Source organism: Orbicella faveolata, unplaced genomic scaffold, assembly GCF_042242905.1.
Source record: "Orbicella faveolata isolate gen_17 unplaced genomic scaffold, um_ofav_v1 contig_24, whole genome shotgun sequence".
NCBI classification, from domain to species: Eukaryota; Metazoa; Cnidaria; class Anthozoa; order Scleractinia; family Merulinidae; genus Orbicella; species Orbicella faveolata.
The window spans coordinates 26,904,892-26,927,022 of record NW_028301552.1 but is presented as its reverse complement, the minus strand read 5'-3'; the positions used below and the strand labels follow the sequence as shown (position 1 = coordinate 26,927,022).

General features: G+C 38.2%; 3 protein-coding genes and 2 long non-coding RNA genes across 5 annotated transcripts; 1 reads left to right on the top strand and 4 right to left on the bottom strand.

Moving 5' to 3' along the window:
* Positions 1-2,106: 2,106 nt before the first annotated feature.
* On the top strand, positions 2,107-7,438 carry LOC149111148 (uncharacterized). Its single transcript, XR_016207799.1, has 2 exons — positions 2,107-3,361; positions 6,597-7,438. It is a non-coding gene; the product is annotated as an uncharacterized LOC149111148 (long non-coding RNA).
* A 3,743-nt stretch (positions 7,439-11,181) lies between these two features.
* On the bottom strand, positions 11,182-12,219 carry LOC149111147 (uncharacterized). Its single transcript, XM_089292389.1, has one exon. The coding sequence runs from the start codon at positions 12,217-12,219 to the stop codon at positions 11,182-11,184; it is 1,038 nt and encodes a 345-aa protein (XP_089148515.1).
* A 1,177-nt stretch (positions 12,220-13,396) lies between these two features.
* Positions 13,397-16,111, bottom strand: LOC149111146 (uncharacterized). Its single transcript, XM_089291320.1, has one exon. It carries the CDS (start codon positions 16,109-16,111, stop codon positions 15,659-15,661), a length of 453 nt encoding a protein of 150 aa, XP_089147446.1. The 3' UTR covers positions 13,397-15,658.
* LOC149111145 (uncharacterized) lies at positions 13,397-16,657 on the bottom strand. Its single transcript, XM_089291321.1, has one exon. The coding sequence runs from the start codon at positions 16,655-16,657 to the stop codon at positions 16,229-16,231; it is 429 nt and encodes a 142-aa protein (XP_089147447.1). The 3' UTR covers positions 13,397-16,228.
* Positions 16,658-19,039: 2,382 nt separating this feature from the next.
* Positions 19,040-21,435, bottom strand: LOC149111144 (uncharacterized). Its single transcript, XR_016207798.1, has 2 exons — positions 21,096-21,435; positions 19,040-20,270 (listed from the first exon to the last, which is right to left on the bottom strand). It is a non-coding gene; the product is annotated as an uncharacterized LOC149111144 (long non-coding RNA).
* Positions 21,436-22,131: the final 696 nt, after the last annotated feature.

Here is a 22,131-nt window from a genome sequence, read left to right as displayed (position 1 = left end):
AACATTTCAAAAAGCAACAGTTTTATTCTATGCTTACCTCTGTTACATTATCCAGACTCTGCATTGCTCAACTCATGAGATTTCCCATATTTGGAATTTCAATCTCTCCTCCTTCAGAGTAATCTCCTAGATCAGCAGTAGGTGGAGGCGATGTTTCTTTGATAGGCCTGACAGGTTGAGGTGGACGCTGAGAAATCAGTGAAAACAACGGAGTATCATCCTCTGCATCAGAACTGTCTTCGGACGACTCAACGACTTGTTGCTCTTTGGCTGGTGATGTAACCTCCAAAATCTGCTGAATTGAACAAATTGGCAAATTAGCAGCTTGTAATGACACAAATACGAGAAAAGTGCAGAGGAGCAACGACTATTAGGAAGTCTACAACAAAAATAAATAATCAGCAGTTCTCCAACAGATTTATTGCATTTACTCCATATTTATATATTGCTATTTACTCCATACATTACGGTCATTTCAATACGAGTTGATTCGATACAAGCTGTATTTGCAAAAGTAAACTAAAAAAGAATACTGTTAGGGTTTCTACTGCAATTTTTGTACATATTGTTATATGAGAGTTGACTCAGGAGTCAGAGCACGAATATTTTTTAGTTCCGAAACATTGAGATTTTATAGTATGCCCAAGAAAAAAAATATCCTCAAAGACAAACCCAAAATAATACTTGAAATCGCTTGGCATTTCTGGACAAAGATTTATTATCCTAAGAAGAATTGAATGAGATGTTCCATGGAAATTCTTTAGGAATTTCAGACTGCCAGGCATCTAGTTTTTTGAAAACGGCTCCTGCCTGCCGGGTATCCAGACACAATGTGTTTCCTCCCAACTGCTTTAGGTAAATTGAGGTTGTATCAAATTAACTTCAGTTTGTATCAAATTGACTTCAAGTTGTATTGAAACGACTGAACACCATACTACTTACAAAAATTGTGATTAAACTCAAACGCAGGCTCCTGATCTCCAGGATTTCGTGAGCCTTTTTTTTCTGCAGTTTTTGTGCGTGTCACACATGATGGTCTAAGCGAAAGAGGGACTATTGGTAGTGTACAAACGATTGTGACATTTTAAGACTGTTCAATCGTTTCAAACTGTTAAACGACAAAAACTGATATCGTTAGGTGATATTTGCTTAAAAAGTAATTGAAAATATTAACTACTAGTTTTGTAAGCCATAGATTGAGAAAATGTGCTGCACACTCAAGCCAAAGCATGATCTGTTTGTTCCAAAACTGTTAAATGACGAAAACTGAAACCGTTGGCTGATACGAACGTAAAGAGTCATTGAAAACAATTTCCGTTATATTGCACAGAACTCATTTCTTTGACTATTAGTTTCGTAAGCCATCAATTGAGAAAAAGTACCAGGCATTCTAATGAATAACATTGGCGCGTTCAAGCCAAATCTTAAGCAAGAGGATCTGGCTCTTCAAAACATGATTAAGCTAATGCAAGACTACCTTGAATTTTAGAGTCACCCATTGTCTTAACAACTGAACCAAACTGTAGCATAATGTGAGTGTTTTGGCTCGACCATAAACAAGTGCTATATAAACGAATAAGGTTAAGTTTTTGCTCAAACCAAATTGTAAACAAGTGTCAAGTTGTTCAAAGCACAATTAACTGGGCTAAAAATTAACTTCACTGCTTGGTCGCCACTTGGACCAGTATCCCTGAACTCTTAGTGGCCCAGGCCAAAATGAAGTGGCCCTCAAATTTCCTCGACTAACATACAAAGCATTTTTAAACCATTTTTACTTGAATAAATGACCCATGGCTTTTAACTTCTGCCCCCCAAAATGGATTAATTATTAATATACACTGAGTTATTGTTTAAATGAACACAATTTATTTCTTTTAAGTGTCTGTTATGTCACTTATGTGCACTGCAGTTACATTTATAGGTATTTATTGATATGTTTTGCTAATGCATGACATGTTTTAAAAAGTTTCGTCAATTTGTCCATAGTGTCCCTGTTAAGGGTAAACAAGAATTTGGCCACTGGGGTTTCACGTGGATTTTTCTTCGCAAGTAAAATTGCTCTTGCTGATTTATGATTCCAACAATCCTCATGAAGCTTAATGGACTTGACTTTTAACTGGGCATTTCCAGAAACAAAACTATTCTTGTGACCAACTGTCGCGTCTGCAGCTGTTGCCTCTTTGCACACTTTGCAAAACATTAAGTTATCTTCGAACACTAACCATGGCCTTCCCTGTTTCCGACTGGTCTGAAATGACTGCTGTCTTTGGCTTTTCTCGTACAGTCAGTTACTCTCCAGAACATCGTCCTTGCTTTTGGCTTTTTTCGGCGGCAGCTGTTCACATCCAGAGAGGTATTTCCACATTTTGTATTCTAAACTCAAGCAGTTTGCCGATATTTGTGTTTCCAAATGTACCGCACAGACCTCTGGGTAAGTCTGGAGTCACGTGTCAATAAAATCAAAATGGCGTCTACATATCAGAGCGATCTAAAAACTTGATCACGAACGGCTTTAAATTTTGCACTTTAGAACTAACTTTTACTACAGATTGATGAACTTAGAGTTCAGGAAAGAACAGAAAGAAAAGAAAGGTACTCCAAGGAAAGAGCATTTTATTTCATCTTTATTGTTATCCTTTGCGTACTTCTCAAATCGTAGTCGCCCTTCGGGCGATCAAACCTCAATTCTTAGTGGCCCTGGGCTCTTTTTAATCACCACTGGCAACCGTGCGACTGCCAAGTTTTAACCCTGTGATTAAACTAATTCAGGAAGCTATGAATTTAAATTTCAGTTGTATAATTTTTCAGCGACAATTTCTGGTTACATTTTTCTATCCTTAAGTTTTTATGTTAATATTCTTAAACTCCACAAACTCATCTTTCTAACAAACCGGCTCAGTTGTAATTACTTATAAACAAACAGTTTTACAGACCTGCCCCTTCGGTTTCTCGTTGCCCTTGTTTGCTTTGGTAATTTTTTTCTTTGTAGGAGCTGATTCTGGGATCTGGAGATTGAGAGCAACAGGTGGTGAAATTCTTCCAGGAAAAGAGTCAATTTCAAATTAACTCTTGTTGATGGAGTTTGATCTAAAATACAAAACAAATACTTACCAGTTTTCGCTTCGCTTTTGCTCGACAAGGTGCCAGTGTTCCCTCTGATCTGGAAGATCCCTGACTTGTTTCAAATGGGTAGCACTCTGTCACTGCAGAGAACTCTTTTTTGGTCTTTCTCCACAGTAACATTCTGTCCCTGCTTTAGTGGGGATGGATCCACAATGCAGGTGCGATAAACATCAGAACACTTCCCGCGACTCCAGTTAACATGAGCAATTTTTTTCTCCATGACCCAAGGTAACAAAAGGTGAGTAGTTTTGATTTAAAGAAGATGATAAGTGAAAATCGACATCAATTTCAGACCTTCTATAGTTCTCTGTAGTGTCAGCTGGATCAAGAATACTTCAGTTTCATTAGCTTATTGACTTTCAATTATCGTCATAATTTTTGAAAACAATAGTTTTGCGTATCCGCACATGCTATTGATATTATAATACAGCAGTCACAAGCTCTCTAATTACTCATGGCCTTTGTTTTCCTTTGAGAGTGAACTTTTTTAAATAACAATGCTATCAACTTGAATGAACCGCCTTTGTGAAAACACCATTTTATCTTCCAAAATTTGCAAGACAATTAAGAGCAGATGTTCCCAATGGTGAAACATATCACGGCAACATCCAAAAAATAAATTCCGCTCATATTCTCAGGTTTGGTAGGTCTTAGTGTGAAACAAATCATGACATGCTTCGTTTAGCTGAATATCGATTTATTTGCGAGAAAATCGATAATAACTGAATTCCGTCAAAATGCCGCTTTTGGAGCTTAAAATTTAAGACGAATCTCGAAGCTTCACATCACAAACTGAAACAACCTAGAGCGATAGAAACTATCAAATCTTGAAAACAAACACCAAAACATATGTTGACAGCAATTTGAGCAATTCTTGTCTATTTATTTACAAAATCTAATTAAATGTATCCGACCTACTTTTAACTGGACTAAAAATAGGTCAAAAGAAATGTGTTATTTAACTATGTGCTACACAAAATAATTGGCTGAAAATCTGGCTTTTGGAAGGCAATAAGTAGGTCTTTCGATCTCCAAAGGATTTTTTGGGGAAATGATTCGGAGCGATTTAATCAAATTTGAAAGTTGGATAAGATGCGCTGATTCGACGGTGCCGTTAATCGGCCAGAAATGTACACATACACACACAAACTCAATTGTTTGGCATGTACAATTTATTTAATATGATATCCTCCTACCTTCATGTTGCGGTATCAAAAAAGAGGGCTGCGGTCCTGAAATTGCTGAATCGTTCACAAAAAAGCAATATAACTTAGCGGAATAGTGCAGCGCTGCCTCCCAATCATGAGTTGTTCACACAGCATATTCGGGGTTTTTCTGATTCGAGGTTTCTCTGTTCCCATCTCGTTGAAAATGAGGCTGCAATCACTCCATGTAAAATAACTTTGTTTAAATATAAGTCTTGAATCGAACAGCGAATCAGATGCGGGCAAAAATGTCGTTATCTCAAGGACATCTGTTTTTCATTTAGTGGGATAATGCAAATTAAGGTTACAGTATACCTTCGGGTCGGCCATTTTCTTCAAATTTGGATTTTTGGGTCAAAATAGTGATCGAAGAATAATCTCTAATTTCTAAAAAAAATTTTTGAAAAAGGCTAAATATTGGTGGAGAAATGGCGGTTTTACGTTTTCACCAGAAGTAAAAGTTTACCTCTTGATTGACAGCCCTATGGCGCGTATGCAATCAACCGAGACGATTTTTGGGGAATTACCTATATGGATGTCACGAATTGACTGCTCAGTTGATCAGCATTGTTGCTCTGACTACCCAGCATTTTTGGTATTAGGTGTGTCTCTATTAAGTTATAAGTAAACATAGACCACGTTTAAACCATGGACCAGTTCGAAAAAGTGAAAACAGCAAAGAACGAATGAAAACACATCAATGAGTGAAGAAGCAAAAGTTCGCCATGCGGATGAAGCTATAGTTATCGTATAAGGCGGGCAAATATTCGTGGTAAGAGAAAAGAAACGTTCTGTAAAAATTTCGGAACTTGACAGCAATAACAGGGATGCTGACAGAGACTCTTCTGATGAGTCCGATATCGACGAATCATCGGACTCATTGAGACCATTTGAAATATTATCCATGCACAGTTGCCCACACACAGTTGCTCCCTGCACTTTCTTGTGTTTGTTTCCTTCGCTCAGCCACTCTAGCGTTCATATCCTTTTTAGTCTTCCCAATTTTGCCAGACCAGCCTCAAGAAAAACTGAGCTACAGAAAAATTATCTCTCTGCCTTCGGTTCCTCGAGCGCATTGCGAAACACAAGAGTTTTAGAAATTCGCGCATAAATTTCACCAGGAGGTTAACGGTAGTAAACTTTCCCTGCACTGATTGGCTTAGTTATCTGAGAACCCAGTTGAAGGCATTTGTGGGCGGAGTTTGTTTGCGAAGCAGAAAATTTTTCTTAGTACTGTTTTCTTGAATAAATTTTTTCACTTGAAGCAGACACTTTAAAGAGTTATAACTCGAAGGGAATTTGTTCAATTGCTCTTAAATTTGGACAGTGGCTAGTTTAACATATAAACTACAAAAGTGTGTCTGGGAATTGTTAATTTCAAAATACTTTTTCTTCAAGAGCGATTTTTGTACGATCACTCCACATTTTTCTAATCCTATTTTGAAAATGTTCTGTAACTTTTTACTGCAACTGAATATGCCAAAACACAGACAAGTTTTTTAAGTGCTTTGGGCCCTGAAACCGAGGAAAAAATTAAATTGGCGAAAAACGAAATTCGCTTTGACTTGTAGCTTTCAAAAGGTGATTCAGGCACTTGCATTTAGTGGTCGTGAAAAATTAAACAATTCATTTTCTTTCAAAATTCTTGGTATAGTTTGATAGCCAGCTCCATAAGCTTTAATTTGATATAGGGGTTTAGGTATCTACAGCTTAAACTGCAGGTGCTACATCGCTTGTGCGCGAGACACCCCTCAAGGTATACTGTAACCTTAATTCATAATGAGGTGAACTGAAATCGACAACTGCGGCAAAGAAACTTTGGAGGGTAGGCAGGGGGGTTGTGTTCGCGTTTCACGCACAAATTTTAACAAAATTCACGTGCCACTTATAGTTTTAGCTGCTTTTAATCATATTTTTTCATAAATTCGCGAATCACGTATCTCTTTTAGTTGTTTTTCACCTGTGACACAAATTTTTGCCTTCGTTACTTGTCACGCATAAACTCTTTCCACCCTCTTTGGACTCGGTCCTTTACTATATATGTCAAAACTGAGTTTCGTTCAAAACAATATTCACTTTTATTTCCATTTCTGCGAGGCCGAGAGTTTTAGTATTCCCCATCCTAGCTCTAGAGATATTTATTTTTATATTACTTCTTGAATAAAAAAAGCGTGCAAAAAGTCAATTCACCTGAGCCAACTTGAAGAAACACTCCTGTCCTCTTTAATATGATCTGAGAATCACGTTTCCGTATTCCTCTGTCACTAGACCCTCTGGTCCACCCCAAACCAAGCTTTGCACGATGCGAGGGACATATTGTCATAGAATGTATGTTAACAGGAGAAGAGAATATGGCTGCTTGGCTAAGAATGAGGTCAACTTCGTCTTTTGGTCCGAAAAACCAAAACTGGTTGAATGGCTATCAGTCCGCTTTGAACAGGTTAGTAGAGGTATGATTACTGTTTCTTCTTTCCTAGATCGTTTGTCGAAGCCACAGGTTCCTCCAACTATACTTTTGAACGAGCAGCAAACATCCATAATGCAAAAGATGACACGGAACACAATATTGACGGTGTTTACATCTTGTCTTGTTTCAAAATGCCAATTAAAGCGAATTTCTATAACTGAAATAAATTGACAATTGACGGGCTTCGATAAAACGAAGAACACGGACCATTCCTGAAAATTTCAGAACATTAGTCAATCATTTATACAATGATTACTTTAGCGGTTTCTTGAGTTTGTGATACAAAGAAATGTTTTCATTACCGAAAACCATTTTAGACTACTGATAGGGAAAGATAAATGTGAATATGACCACATGCTACCTAGGCCGCAGTATTCCTGAGTACTTCCCTTACAAGGGTGTAGCCTCTGGAGAAGAAGTAATATAAAAATGAATATCTGTAGAGCTAGGATAGGGGATACTAGAACTCTTGGCCTCGCAGAAATGGAAATTAAAGTGAATATTATTTTGAACGAAACTCAGTTTTGAGATATGTAATAAAGGACCAAGTCCAAAGAGGGTGGAAAGAGTTTATGCATGACAACTAACGAAGGCAAAAATTTGTGTCACAGGTGAAAAACAACTAAGAGAGATACGTGATTCGCGAATTTATGAAAAAATATGGTTAAAAGCAGCTAAAACTATAAGTGGCACGTGAATTTTGTTAAAATTTGTGTGTGAAATGCAAACACAACCCCCCTGTCTACCCTCCAAAGTTTCTTTGCCACAGTTGTCGATTTCAGTTTACCTCATTTTGAATTAATTTGTGTTATCCCACTAAATGAAAAACAGATGTCCTTGAGATAACGACATTGTTGCCTGCATCTGATTCGCTGTTCGATTCAAGACTTATATTTAAACAAAGTTATTTAACGTGGAGTGATTACAGCCTCATTTTCAACGAGATGGGAACAGAGAAACCTCGAATCAGAAAAACCCCAAATACGCTGTGTAAACAACTCATGATTGGGAGGCAGCGCTGCACTATTCCGCTAAGTTATATTGCTTTTTTGTGAACGATTCAGCAATTTCAGGACCACAGCGCTCTTTTTTGATACCGCAACATGAGGGTAGGAGGATATCATATTAAATAAATTGTAGATTGAACTTCAAATGCCAAACAATTGAGTTTGCGTGTGTATGTGTACATTTCTGGCCAATTAACGGCACCGTCGAATCGGTGCATCTTATCCAACTTTCAAATTTGATTAAATCGCTCTGAATCATTTCCCCAAAAAATCCTTTGGAGATCGAAAGACCTACTTATTGCCTTCCAAAAGCCAGATTTTCAGCCAATTATTTTGTGTAGCACATAGTTAAATAACACATTTCTTTTGACCTATTTTTAGTCCAGTTAAAAGTAGGTCGGATACATTTAATTAGATTTTGTAAATAAATAGACAAGAATTGCTCAAATTGCTGTCAACATATGTTTTGGTGTTTGTTTTCAAGATTTGATAGTTTTTATCGCTCTAGGTTGTTTCAGTTTGTGACGCGAAGCTTCGAGATTCGTCTTAAATTTTGAGCTCCAAAAGCGGCATTTTGATGGAATTCGGTTATTATCGATATTCTCGCAAGTAAATCGATATTCAGCCAAACGAAGCATGCCGTGATTTGTTTCACACTAAGGCCTACCAAAGCTGAGAATATGAGGAGAATTTAGTTTTTGGCTATTGCCACGATATTTTGAAAATGTTTGATTTTTGGACATATTTGCTCTTAACTGTTTCGGAACGTAAAAGCCGCGAGCGAAGTGTTCATTTTCTGACAAAAGGTAATGAGCTTCTTGAGGAACATTTAAAAGCTGAACTTTGTGCACACATTTGTTCGGAAATAATAAATGAGAAAGAGAAAACAGTGGAACTTCATTTCTCACTTCTACGCTTTTTACAGATAAATGATCATTCACCGAATGCACTTTACATGTTAATTTGACGCTCTTGATGACTTTAACAACAGGTATACAAATTTTGGTCATACTAATTTTTTTGGAAAAAAAAATTGAGTGTTGTTTCCACAAACCTATTGATATTCTAGTCAAAGAAATAACTTTTGTTTTGTATTTTTTTCTAAGTGGTCTTAGTACGAATGTAAATGCGTGATAAGTCTGTGATAAAGGCCTTTGTTTTCCTTTGAGAGTGGAATTGAAAAAAACACAATGCCATCAACTTGGATGAACCGCCTTCATGAAAACACTATTTTATCTTCCAACTTTTGCAAGACAAATAACTGTTTTGGAACATAAATGCCGGAAACGAAATGTTCAGTTTCTGACGAAAGGTAATGAGCCTCTTGACTGAACTTTGTGCACGCATTTGTTAGGAAATAATAAATGAGAAAGAAAAAACGGTGGAACTTTATTTCTCAGTTCTCCGTTTTTTACAGATAAACAATCATCGTCGAATGCACTTCACACACTAATTTGACGCCCTTAATGACTTTAATAACATGTATACAATTTTTGGTCATTCTTAGTTTTTTTTGGAAAAAATAAACTGAGCATTGTTTCCATGAATCTAAATCAAAGAAATAACTTGTTTTGTAGTTTTTTTCGTAAGTGGTCTTAAAACAAATGTAAACACGCAATAAGTCCATAAATGTATTACATTTTGATGATCAAAATAAACAAGTGATTTTGTTTTTTTATTCATTGCAGTGTTTTCTTAAAGAAGTAATAATAATGATAAAAAGATCTCCCTTTGTTTCTATCGAGTTATAGAAACACAAGTGAAAGTTTGGAAACAACTCGAAAAAGCTGTTGAAATTCTTGCCTTCCCACTGTATTTCTTGTTCTCCCTAACTTCCACTTGTGTTCCTATAACTCAAGAGAAACACGGAACATGTTTAATACAATGGGATGCTCATATAGTATAATGGAAGGCTCATAGTATTACCTTATTTCATATTGAAAAAATGGACGTAATGCGAGGATCTATTGTTGGTCATTGACTTTTATCAGGTGTGGTGGCTCCTAAAAGAGCTGTTTTTAGCAACCTACAGAGCAATGTTGAATCTGAATTCGACAAAGCAGGGCACTGTGGCTCCTAAAAGAGCCGTTGTTTTTATGTTTTGTTGCAGTGCCTTGAGCCTCAACCACAGCTGGAATTGCCTTGTGCAATACGTGATCAATGTATTTTCCACACTTCTTCGGTGTGACTTTTTTCCTCCAGAACTTCTTGATACCATCCACCAGTTCTTGCTTGTTGCATGGCTTCACCTTTGATTCCAAGAAGAACTTGAGTTCATGCTACAAGTCTTCTATAGGGTTGAAATCTGGACTCTCTGGAAGGATATGCCACCAGTTGATATTTTTTCTTTGAAGATGCAAATCTTTGTGGGATGGTGTCCCACAAATGTGTTCAACCGTGTTGCAGATGGAACACTTGTCACTAAAAATGATGTGAAAAGTATCGCCACTCTCTGTGATGTGCTGAGCATACTCCAATCTCTTTACTTTGTTGGCTTCGCATATCATCTGACAGTAAGCATTCCGCTGAAGCATCCAGCCTTGTTGCTTGCGAGATCTTCGCACTGCGGACGAACTCACTGCAACGCCACGTTTTGCCAGCGCCTTCTGGATCTGAGTGCTCGTCATCTCATCATTGCTTTGCATTAGCTGATCTATAAAATATCTACACATAGCTTGGTGGGTCTTCCAGAACATGGTAGATATGCTACGGAGCCGGTGAGTCAAAGTTTTTTTATTCGTCTTACACTGGCAAAACTGACAAGTAAGCCTTGTCCTTTTAGCAATTTAAATATCTCAGCTGGATGGAGATCTTGCTTGTAAAGAAGCTCAACTCGTGTTCACATGTAATTGGAAACTTTCAGCATGATTACCACAAGAGAGTTTCAACAAGTGAGTCTTATAGAGCTGTTGTGTAAACGGACAAGCTTACACATTGTGAGATGACAGGTACTCTTCCAGTGTCAGGAGAGGACAGAGAGTATTATCAGGCTGATAACTGCCTATATCAATGTTACTTTCCCTCTTATTGGGTTTACTGGTCCAGGTTCAACAGGTGGATGGATTGTCTTTGTTGCCCTGTAACGAGCACGAGTAGTATAAGTAGCTTTATCGTTAAATCCTTTAAAGAGAGCTGTTCGAATGGCCATAGAGACTTGAGGTATTTAAGTACTGTAGCAACATCCCAGATTTTTTTTATTTGGATTGTGGTTTCCATGTCTCGTATATTCCCTTTAAGAACTGGGTGACTAGTGGATGAGAGCTGAAGGGGTGGGAACCTCTAATATTGAGGATTGATGACAAGGCAGATCTTGCAGTGTTTATCATGGAGTAACTGAATCCTTGATTGTATAAATACATTAGGAATTGAAGAGCTTCACTTATCTGGGGAGAACTATGATCGATTTTCCTTTCACAACAAAATGCCAGCCATTTTTCCAGATAGGTTTTGTACTGTTTTTGAGTTCCTTTCCTCCAGGAAGCCATGAGGATGTTGGTAATGTCTGGAGAAAGGTTTTGCTGTGTGAAGGTGTTCTTGATAAAGGACACACCATCAAGTGCAGGCTCTTGTGTAGTGGGTGTGGCTCCTTGAAGTGGGCATGGCATAGCAGGTTTGCTGATTGTTTGAAGATCCATGGTTGGCTGTATAACAGTTGCAGAACAAGTGGGAACCATGTCTGTGTTGGCCACTCAGGGATCAGTAGTATTCCCTGTGCCTTGTCTTGTAAAATATTTTGCACACACCTTGGAATCACACTGAAAGGTGGAAATGCAAAAAAGTTAAAATTACTCCAATCTATGGAGAATGCATCAACATAGGTGCATTCTGGGTCTGGTTTCCAGGAGTAATAAACATCCAATTGGTTATTAAGCCTACTGGCAAACAGATCAATGTTTAACTCAAGATACACTGAAAGTATCTCTTGAAAGTACTCTTTGCTTAGTGACCACTCATGCTTGTCTGAAAAGTTACGGAATTTATTGTCAGCACTAGTGTTGAGCTTTCCAGCTATGTGTACTGCTGACACCCAGATATTCTTATTTATACACCAAGTCCACATTGCTTTGGCTAAAGTATTTAGCTGGGTTGACTTGCTGCCACCCATGTTGGTTATGTAGGCCACAGCAGTTGTGTTGTCAATCTGTAGTTGGACATGAGTGTTACTTGTGGTGTGGCAAAAAGCCTTAAGAGCAAAGAATGCAGCCCGCAATTCTAGAATATTAATGTGGTTGGTGGTCTCAGCATCTGTCCACCTTCCACCTATTTCCTGATTCCCGAGAACTGCCCCCCAGCCTTTTTTGGAAGCATCTGTTTTTATAACCATGCTGGGATTGGGTTGTACAATATCTCGTTGTACGGTAGGCATATTTGCAATCCACCATTTCAGTTCAGCTATGGAGTTACTCGTTAGTTGCATATGGGATTCGTAGTTCCCTTTGTTAATTTTAGTGCTTGGATTTTGTCAGACTCCAGTGAACGGTAATGTAGTGGCCCATATTGGGCTCCACGGAAATTGGGTACTATAAGCCCTATCACTTCAGCAACTTCTGTTATCGTAGGATTGTGTTTAGTAAGTAAATGTTGACAGGCTGTAACTACTTTCTGGATTTTTCTTTCAGTAGGAGTTACTGTCATATCATTTGAATCAAGGACAAACCCCAGAAATGTAAGTCACTGAGTAGGGATTATAACTGATTTGGTAGGATGTAAGTGAAACCCTACTTTCTTAAATAGCGAAGCTGTGACTTTAATATTCTCAAGGCACGCAGATGATGTGTCACCTTGTAAGTAAGAATCATCAATGTAGCCTAGGCTCAGATACCCTAGGTTGTGCAGTGTGGCATAAACTGGTTTAAGGAGTTTAGTAAAAACTCGTGGTGCACAACTGAGTCCATTTGCCATGCATGTATACTCGTAAAGTGTACCATTAAATATAAATTTCATGTGTTTTTGGTGTGCATAAAAAATGGGTACTGTGTAATAGGCATCTTTTAGATCAATTGAGGCAATGAAGCATCCAGGCTTCATCATTTTCACTGCCATTTCTAAGGTATCCATTTTAAAATGGTGGTACTGAACAAATTCATTGAAAGCTCGTAAATTGAGTATCATCCAGTAAGTGCCATCAGGTTTAGGTCGGAGAAATATCGGGGAAATAAATTCTCCTGGTTCATGCCTGGAGTGTTTGACAACTCCTTTATTGATAAGGGTTTCAATTTCATTAGCAACAATAGCATGCTGCATGTGATTAAACACGTTTGACCGCACATTGTCTTGCTCTGGCCTTAAGCCTGGAGTGAATTCTATTTTCACTCCCGTAACAAATTCTAAAATTGTGGGGTCTGATGTTATGGCCTGCCATTCAGACAAGGTGCTGACAATTTGGCCCACTCAAAAACATGGCTGATTGTTAGATAAAGCATGTAGTTCAGTATCTTTACTATCAGCAGTTGTTTGTTTTGTACATACCGTAGTTTCTCGGTTATAAGGCGCACTCGGCTATAAGACGCACCCCAAACTTGGCAACTTAATCATGCAAAGTTCCCAAACTGAAAATTATGTGAAAATACTCGGTTATAAGACGCACCAAGAAATGAAGAGTTCATAAAGATAAAATTTTATTCTCTTGGCACAATTAGCACGCGAACTCTCTGTAAACGTGAACAAAAGTGAAAAAGTCACACAGTTAATGATATACACGAAAACAAAAGCTAAAAGTTCGCACCTCTAATGATAAACTTGAGTGTAAACAAACAACGCATACACGTTAATTTCAGCTTTCCTGCTCAGGAAACATATTTCGTTTTTTATAAAGATTCTATTAAATATTCAACGATCCGAGTTTGTATTATAAAAACATCAACAAGCTGAACTTAAACACAGTCGCAAAACTTACTGATACGTTCTCATCGTAAACAGTCAAATCTCAATCGTAAATATGCCAAGCTCTCGCCGTCATTCGTATGACCTCAACTTCAAGTTGAAAATCGTTGCAGAGGCCGAGGCTGTAAACAACAACCGTGAAATCGCTCGTGAATACGGCATTTCAGAATCCATGGTTAGGAAATGGCGTAACCAACAACACGTTTTGTTTTCCGGTGAGCTGCGGATGACAGCAAAGCGTGCATCTATGGGACGCTTCCAACCAAAGTATGCTGAGATGGATCAGCAATTAGCCGACTGGTTCAGCGATCAGCGAAGTCAAGGTAAGCATTGTTGAGTTTATTTTTCCATTTCCAGTAATCTGGGGTAATGTGCTTGTCACTGATGATCCATAAATCTGTTTATGTTCATTGTATTTGATCAAGGAACTGACATTTTATTTTAATTGTTGTTGCAGGTCTGTCAGTTAGCAGCATGATGCTTCGATTCAAGGCAAAAGAACTCAGCACCGACCCTGAATTTAAAGCATCCGATGGCTGGTACACGAACTGGAAACGTCGTCACTCCATCTCCATGAGAGCGAAGACCACTCTTGCTCAACGACTCCCGGCCGACATGGAAAACAAGGTCATCCAATTTCATCGATTTGTCCTGAGATCTCGCCAGCGTTGGGGGTATGAGTTAAGTCGTATCCTCAATATGGACGAAACGCCAATGCGGTTTGAGCTGCCAGCCACCAGAACCTTGGAGTTCACCGGGAATAGAACAGTTCCAGTGTTGTCATGCGGTGCCGACAAGCAGAGTTTCACAGTTGCACTAACGGTGAAAGCGAACGGCGAGAAACTTCCCCCGAAGGTCATATTCAAAGGAGTTTGACAGCTGAAAATCAACGTGCCACCAAGGATGCAGGTCTCCGTTCACAAGAAGGGCTGGATGGACGAAGAAGGTAAGCTAAAACACTGTTTATTCTGAGCAGCATCTTTTCGACAAGCGAGCGAGACGAGTAAACTTCTTGTTTCTCAGAAACGAGATTCGAATTTCATTGTTGACGTATCGTGTTACCTAGCACGTACACGCGTATGCAAATTTCAGTTTGTTAGCTTTTCTCGTGCAGTTGTTTAACACAATGCGGCCTTGATAATAAAGCTTTCTAGCATTCTGAGACTATTTCTTATTAATTTCTAGGAGTAATGGAGTGGATTCGACGCAATCTTCGGTACACCCCAGACCAAAGAGCTCTCCTCGTGTGGGATTCATTCCGTGGGCATTTGACAAACGCCGTGAAAGATCTTCTGGCGAGGCAAAATGTAGAAGTCGCAGTTATTCCTGGTGGACTTACGCCCGTGTTGCAGCCCCTGGACAAGTCTATCAACAAACCTTTTAAGACCAAGGTGCGATCCCAATACCAGACTTGGATGGTGAACGGTCCGTTCACTTACACTCCGTCGGGGAAGAAGCGTGCGCCGAGCAAAGAACTGGTTTTGCAGTGGATCCAAAAGGCATGGCAAGAGATACCCGCTGATTTGATCGCGAACTCATTCAAGTGCTGTGGAATATCAAATGCTCTGGACGGCACCGAGGACAAAGCTGTGTGGGACGAAGAAGAAGCTGGAGAGGAGGAAGCAGATGATGAACTGGAGAACGAGTTTGACACGGATAGCGAGGAGGAAGACTAGACATCACAAATTTCAAAACAACAACAACGGCTCTTTTCAGAGCCACCCGGTTCTTTTCAGAACCACCAAATCTTAAAAAAGTCAAGGACCAATGTTTAGTGTCTTTTATTTGTCTAGTTTTAACTGTAAGTTCCGGTAAAATTGCTGTCGTTAGATTTTTTTGCGCAAAAATATTCGGCTATAAGGCGCACCCCAATTTTGGCAAAAACTTCCCACGAGAAAACAGATTTTCCTCGAAAAAACCATGCACCTTATAACCGAGAAACTACGGTACCTTTGTTGCGGGCGTAATTGGCATTAGTTTTGTTTCGTGTCTCCCTCCTTGAATTTTGATCTTGGGCAACGGCCTTTGGATAAAAAATCATTCCTTGGCCGTTGGTATGGCTGGTATCGCCGATTGCCTTGATACCCCTGATTGCGCTGGGAGCTCGAGCTGTATTTCCTGCCGTGAGCTCGCGCTTGTTGTGGCCTGACTTTCTTGGCCAGTTTGTTGGGATCGGAAATATCCTTTGTTAGTTTGGATAGATCCCCTAACAAGTACTCTGAAGTAGGAGGGATTGTAGTAGAAGTACAGAGGGCCAAGTAGTCGTGATGTAGGTCTTTCTTCATTGCAAGGCGCCTCAGTGCATTCATATCATGAAAGCGTTGCATGGCCAATGTTATGGCATCTGTCAATGTTGACACTACTGCTTTGTCTTTCGCTTTGGCATCTTTATCTTGTTTGAGCATCAAATTAGTGGCTTTGATCATAGCAACAATGGAGGCAACAAGTGCATTCTGTGACTTTTGAGATTTTGAGTCGCTGGTGCAAACTTGCACGGGAATTTGACTCCAGATAAGTGGATTCACTCTTAAGGTTCATAACCCCTAGACATTTCCGGGCTGTGGATATTTCTCAATTTTAGTTTGGACTTTTTCCTCCTGTAGTTTATCCCTGAGGAGTCCGTCCATGAGCTTTACAAGCCTTTCATCCACTTCATCTCCCGTTTTTTCACTGATGTCAAGTTCCTGGACTATTTCGGCAAGCAGTTTGCTGCCTGAGGCCTTTTCTGTTGGCTTATTGCTGGTGTCCCCAGGCGGCTGTTCGTCCACGCCTGCAGCGGTTAATTCTTCGTCGTCCTGTTCTACGTTATCATCCCATTCATCCTCATAAACGGTTTCCACCAAAGGAGCGACTGTTTTTTTAAGGTCTTTCAACTCAGTCAACACTGACTTGAACATTTCAACAAGAGTTGGTTCCTTTGAGCTGCCAGCCAAGCCCACGCTCGTATCATCATTCTTGTCGGTCACCACCATTTCTATGAAGCTTGTCGGTGGATCAGTTTTGCTTGTCCAACTGCGTTGGAATGTTAGCTTCCGTTTCAATAACTACCAACTACGTTGGTGTTATGTTATTTCTGTTACGGCCCAGTAGTTTTTCCAACTGCATAGGAAATAGGCAGAGCTTTTGTAAAATTTATCGGGAGATCGTCGATCTTCGATGTTTTTCGCGCTTCAACACACGTGCAATGACTCGCGCATGCGCCGTGCTATCTCATGGGATCTCCTTGCCCATGGTCATGTGATAGAATTAAATTAGCTTTTGTCTGAAGATTTGTCCGTCTTAACTTACTTTTGAAACGCTGCATTTACTTGATTTTTTCTGTAATATGTTGAGTTTGAAAGACTTGCTAAGAATGATTTAAATCATGAAACTTGAAGGCAGTTACAGATCACTCAAGAACACTGAAAATAGCTACTAGATTTGCATGTTTCGACAATACAGTGATAGTAAAGGTGTTGGAAACCTCTATCCCTTATTGTTCATTACCAGTTTGTACTCTCAAGTGTGAAAGCATTCCTACTTCTTCTGGTATTGAGAGCTTCGTTTCATCTTCGAGACCCCAAGATTAAAGTTCTGGAAGATTATCCGCAAGAAATTATCAAGCGCTGGCGAAAACAAATGTTGAAGTTAAAGGAAGCAAAAAGAAACAGTATGAAGGTATCTTTTAGTAAAGCAGAACCAGACAAACTCTATATTAATGGTAAATTCGCTCCAGTGTAATATTCTGTTTGGTTAAGCTATGCACTTTTAATTACGTTTCTCCATTCGAGAGGTTACGGTTATTTCCATATAAATTATTATTTTTGTGATTTGATATTGATTTAGCAGGCAGAAAGTTTTACAAATTGCATTCAATGGCTAACAAGTTAAGGTGGGAGCTATGAATGTTAGATGGAGTTTAATTTGTTCCATCTTTCATTCTTAGAGGTGGATTATGTGTTTATTCGTTTATGTGTGTTCTCTTGTTGTAAATTACTCAGTTTTATTTCAGTGGGAAGTTTGTTTGTAGCAATTGCACTATTGAGCTGTAAGCAAAGAAAGTTCTTGTTTGTATTTAACTCAAAACAATCGGGAACAAAGTTATTATGGTTGTTCTTGATTTCTTCAACCTTCACTTTTTTGTTGAGAATTTTAGCTTTTAGATTTGGAGCTTATTGTTTATTGACGTTAAAATCTCGTCAGCTGCTCTAAAAATAGTTTCTTTGAACGTAAGGGGAGTTAGCAATTTCAAGAAAAGATGCACCATTTTCACATGGTGTTGCAGAAAGAATGCAGACGTGATTTTTTTACAGAAAATGCATTCAAATAAAGCAACAGAAAATCAATGGCAAGATGAATGGGGCAGAAAAATGCAACAAGGCGAATTGTACAGTGCTTTGTGCAGTTCTGGATCCCTTGGGGCGCCTTATTATTTCTAAAGTTCAAGTTGATGATAAAGTATATGTACTTGTCAATATTTATGCACCTAACAAAGATAAAGACTCGATCCAATTTTTTAAGAAATTGCATACCTTGCATCAAACTGAAAATTTAGATTCCGAGGAGAACATTATTGTAGGCGGAGATTTCAATTGTCCATTAAACCCAACTTTAGATAAAAGAGGTGGAATAATGATACCAAGGAAATCGGTCGTGAACAGTATAGAATGTTTGTAAAGTGAATTAGATCTGGTCAATATCTGGAGAATTAAAAATCCTCACAAAAAGTTACACTTGGAGTCAAAAATCACCTGCTATATTGTGTCGTCTAGATTTTTGGCTTATCTCCAATAATATTTGCGATTTTGTAAATTCAACCAATATTATCCCTGCAATAAGAACTGATCATGCGGCAATTTGTTTAAACCTTGACAAAATTGGAGAGGCAAAAGGACCTGGCATGTGGAAAATGAATGTTTTGCTATTAAATGATGAAGAATATTTAGATTATCTGAGTGTTAACATACCTAAATGGAAATCAGAGGGAGAAAAAGAATTATCTGATAAATGTTGCATTTGGGACTGGATTAAATACTATATTCGAATGCACGCTATCAGGTATTCTAAAGAAAAAGCTAAAAAGAGAAATGACAAAGAAAGGATGATTCAACAGAAATATGAGGAAGCTACGCGGCATTTTGAAAAAGATCCAAATGATTACAACAGATCTTGGTTCAATGAAATTAAAGAGAAACTGGAATTATTTTATGAAGAGAAACCAAATGGAATTATTGTACGTGCAAGAGCTCGCTGGCATGAGCACAGAGAAAGAAGCACTAAGTACTTTTTGAACTTAGAAAAGAGAAATCATGTTAAAAAACACATCAAAAAATTAGTAATTAGCGGTGCTATAACAACAGACCCATACCAAATACTTTCTGAACAAAAAAATTTTATTACAACTTGTACGAAACTAAAGTGGTAGACAAGGATTCTATCAAGTCTTTTCTAAACAATTTAAGTATACCGCAATTATCTGAAGAACAAAAACTATCTTGTGAAGGCCAGATTACCATAGAAGAGTGCAAAAAGATTTTAGAAACTTTTCAAAACAAGTCTCCAGGGAATGACGGAATCCCAATTGAATTCTATAAAAACTGTTGGGATCTTAATTGCATTAATAAATCCTTCATAAAGGAAGAAATGTCCAATTCCCAAAAGCAAGCTGTCATTACTTTAATAGAGAAACAAGGGAAAGATTGCACACTAATCGAAAATTGGAGACCCATCTCGCTGGTCAATGTTGATGCTAAAATAATCTCATAAGTGATTGCTTCAAGAATTAAAAATGTTTTACCGTATATCATTCACGGCAATCAAACTGGTTATGTCAAAGATCGCTATATTAGTGAGACAGTAAGATTGATTCTTGACATCATGGATTTCACAGAAAAAGAGAATATCCCTGGTTTGATGATATTTATTGATTTTCATAAAGCATTTGACACTTTAGAGTGGAACTTTCTGTTTAACTGTCTAGACACCTTTAATTTTGGCCATGAATTTAAGGGATGGATAAGTACTTTTATAAAAATATTCAAAGTTGTGTAATAAATAATGGCCTGTCTTCAGAATATTTTAACCTTACACGTGGAGTTAGGGAAGGTGACCCTTTGTCTCCTTATCTTTTTCTTTTAGTTGTTGAAACCTTAGCAATTGCCATTAGGGAAAATGTGGAAATAAAAGGAACTGTTATTGATAAACAAGAGACCAAATTATTACAATATGCTGATGATACAATGGTGGTTCTCTCTGATACAGAGTCGGCCTATAAACTTTTTCAATTGCTAGACAATTTTAAAAAAGTATCAGGTTTAAAGGTAAATAGTTCAAAGACAGAGGGACTCTGGATAGGATCTTTAAAAGGAAGTGAAATGAAACCACTTGGAATCAAATGGCCACAAGGTCCCATAAAAGCCCTAGGAATCTTCTTCTCGTACGATAAAAAATTGCTCTATTTGAAAAACTTCACGGAAAAACTTGACAAGATAAAAAAGTTAACTAATATCTGGTCCTCTAGAGGATTATCCCTTTACGGAAAGGTGACTGTAATAAAATCTTTGCTCCTACCGAAGGTTGTGTACATGTCATCTTTGTTACCTACCCCTGAAAATATAATTAAAGAATTAAACCATTTGATTTACAATCTTTTATGGAAAGGTAAAGACAAAATAACGAGAAAATCTGCGATAAATGATTATGAAGGAGGAGGCATCAAAATGGTTGATATTGAGAGCATGATTAAATCTCTCCGTCTCGCCTGGTTGAAAAGAATCTTTGGCGATAATTCTGGCGCATGGAAAAATTATTTAGAATATCTTCTAAAAGAAACAGGTGGTCTGGTTCTTTTTAATTGCAACTATAACGTGAAAGATTTAACTATCTGTTCTGAATTCTACATGGAGTTACTGAAATGGTGGTCTGAATTTCGGAAAGATAATGCGGTTAAAACTAATTGAAAGGCCGCATGCAAGAATGTCCCCTAGATTTTTTGGCCATTTTGAAAGTGTTCAAAAATAGCTGAATTTTGGCATGTAGGCTTCGTTTTTCCTGAGAAACATTGCTCTGAACTTTTTTTGGCTGGGATGCTCTTCGTTCTCGAGAAAAAACGTCTGCAAAAAGCTCAGTTTTCTAAGCGGCATCTTTAGGAGATCTTTTGTTGAACAAAAAACAAAAGAAACCTTATTATTTTGTTGAACAGCAAACAGGCAGACTGTTTATGGTGTATTCCACTGAATCTTAGCTGTCTTAAAGTCAAAGGAAAATAGTATATAGAGCGGAAATCTGGGAACAGATTGTTTACATCGGTTATTGTGACGTGAACACAACACATGAATTGATTGAGCGGCAAACGAAATACCATCGAACAAAAAAGGGATGTGCCACGTTAGAGCTCTGTCAACTAATATCTTAAGCATTGTGTTAAAGTACCTTGTATGCCTGCCTGGTGGTTGAGAGGCATCATAAAGCCTTGATAAACCCGTAAGTCATCAGCACATTTTAAAGAATCAAAATGTGTTCTGAAACTTCGAAGGTAGCTGATATACCCTAATCGTGTTATCGGCGTTCAAAGTCAGATTGAGCCAGGCAGCAAAGTCCAAGAGCAGTTCTTGCCCAAGACAAATACCCTCTCGTGAGTTGTGGCCCATTTGCCAAGCGTTGCTAGTGTCAAAGTTTGGAAACCGAGAACTGGTTTGAGTGATAAAATTTGTCTTGTATCGACCGCCATGTTTTCCCGTGCACGAGGTGTAAAGACCCTTCCCGGCATGCATTGCAATCACGTTCTGCTCGCGTTTCTTGAACTGGTAACTAGATTGTTTCGGCTTTTTTCATTTAAAGATAATAATGGCCAACCAGTAGTGATCGATCGTAACATAGATCTGTGATCCAGGTTGCATTGATTTTATTTCATATCGGCATGATTTGTAGTGTTTTGAACTTCTGGGATCAGAGGACATGCAGATGTATGGAGACCCGTACGTTGCGCAGAAGGGTTAATTTGTTAATCTGTTAGGCGGTGCATGACATAAAGCTACAATTGCGTTTATCAAAAAATATGTATTTAGACGTTGCTGTATTTGGAAAAGTGCTTATTTGTTTATTTGTTCAGTGCAGATAATCATTGTCCCAGGTAACCAAAGTAAGTTCCAGATGTTAACACTATTTTCCGGCCGCCATATTTTACCTATTTAAACCTGAAATCAACATTTTTGAGCTTATACGTTGCGTGAAATTAACATTTTGCTGTTTTCTAAGTGAAATCAATATCCTTTCCGTCACGCGTTACGTGAAATCAACATTTTTACCTATTTAGACCTCAAATCAACATTTTTGAGATTATACGCTGTGTTAAATCAACATTTTTCTGTTTTCTAAGTGAAATCAACATCCTTGCCATCACGCATTAAGGTGAAATCAGTATTTTTACCTATTTAGACCTGAAATTAACAATTTTTAGCTTATAACT